At 39.1% G+C, this 1,262-nt stretch overlaps 1 protein-coding gene across 1 annotated transcript in view; it reads left to right on the top strand.

The window, feature by feature from the left end:
• Nucleotides 1-444, top strand: part of ephx2 (epoxide hydrolase 2, cytoplasmic) — a gene marked incomplete at its 5' end in the record, with an annotated part of 7,433 nt that extends 6,989 nt beyond the window's left edge. The window contains one exon of the mRNA XM_010785987.1: nucleotides 263-444. Coding sequence (XP_010784289.1) covers nucleotides 263-435 — 173 coding nt within the window. The remainder of the gene's footprint in view (nucleotides 1-262) is intronic.
• Nucleotides 445-1,262: the final 818 nt, after the last annotated feature.

The following is a 1,262-nucleotide window of genomic DNA, read 5'->3' as shown; positions in this document are numbered from 1 at the left end:
AGACCCACTAAGAGACCCACTAAAAGACCCACTAAGAGACCCACTAAAAGACCCACTAAGAGACCCACTAAGAGACCCACTAAGAGACCCACTAAGAGACCCACTAAAAGACCCACTAAGAGACCCACTAAGAGACCCACTAAGAGACCCACTAAAAGACCCACTAAGAGACCCACTAAGAGACCCACTAAGAGACACAATAGACACACCAAGGGACACAAAAGGGACAGAAAAAGACCGTATAACCATCAGAGACTGTGAGGTGTGGGGCCTGTTTCCTATAACCCCCCAGGGGTGATTCATATTTGTTTTTCGATGCAGATCCCTGACCTGAAGCGAGGACACATCGAGGAGTGCGGACACTGGATCCAGATGGAGCGTCCGGCAGAGACCAACAGGATCCTGATCTCCTGGCTCTCAGAGACTCTGAAATAACATCACAACTAAAAGATTCTCACTAAATCACATTAAATGATTTTGTCTGAACTGAAGAAATCAATCATAATGTAATATCTGCTTACATTTCACAGCTTTTTGGACTAAAATAACACATTTATGGGGGTTTGATGAGTGGAATGTGCACCTTTATTTAATACTACAATGATAACTGACAATTCAGGTGTGAATGAATATCATTTATTGTTAATAAAATGTGTTTAATTGGGCTGGAAGAAATGCACTTGTTATACAAAAGAAAATACAATGAAAACCGCAGAGATGAAAAAATACATATACAATTCTAATAAAACAGAGAGACATTTAAAAATACGACTTGCATAATAACTTCATTTATTATGAGATCAAAACATACGTTAACTCAATGCTTGAAATCAGGCATGTGTGAGCACAGTGTCGCCCCCTGGTGTTGGAGATGGGAAGTGAACAGAAAACGCTTCACAGTTTCTTCTGCTTGAACAGCTTCTTCCAGGACGGCATGATGTGCTCATAAATCCTCTCTATCTGTAAAAAACATACAATCGTTCCCATTTAACTGCATGTTAACAAACCTTGCAGAAGTAAAGGTGGGAAAACACGGAGGAAACTCGTTTACAGAGGTGGGAAGTAGTGTACAAATACTTATACTTTTTTCTGGTATCAGTACTTTACTCCACAACTTTTTACTTTAACTTCTTACATGTTGAACCCAAATACCTGTACTTTCTACTTCTTACATGTTGAACACAAATACCTGTACTTTCTACTTCTTACATGTTGAACTCAAATACCTGTACTTTCTACTTCTTACATGTTGAACTCAAATA

Source organism: Notothenia coriiceps, unplaced genomic scaffold, assembly GCF_000735185.1.
Source record: "Notothenia coriiceps isolate Sejong01 unplaced genomic scaffold, NC01 NC01_scaffold00028513, whole genome shotgun sequence".
Lineage (NCBI taxonomy): Eukaryota > Metazoa > Chordata > Actinopteri > Perciformes > Nototheniidae > Notothenia > Notothenia coriiceps.
Note: the sequence above shows the minus strand (reverse complement) of the source record. Positions and strands in the feature narration are given on the sequence as shown.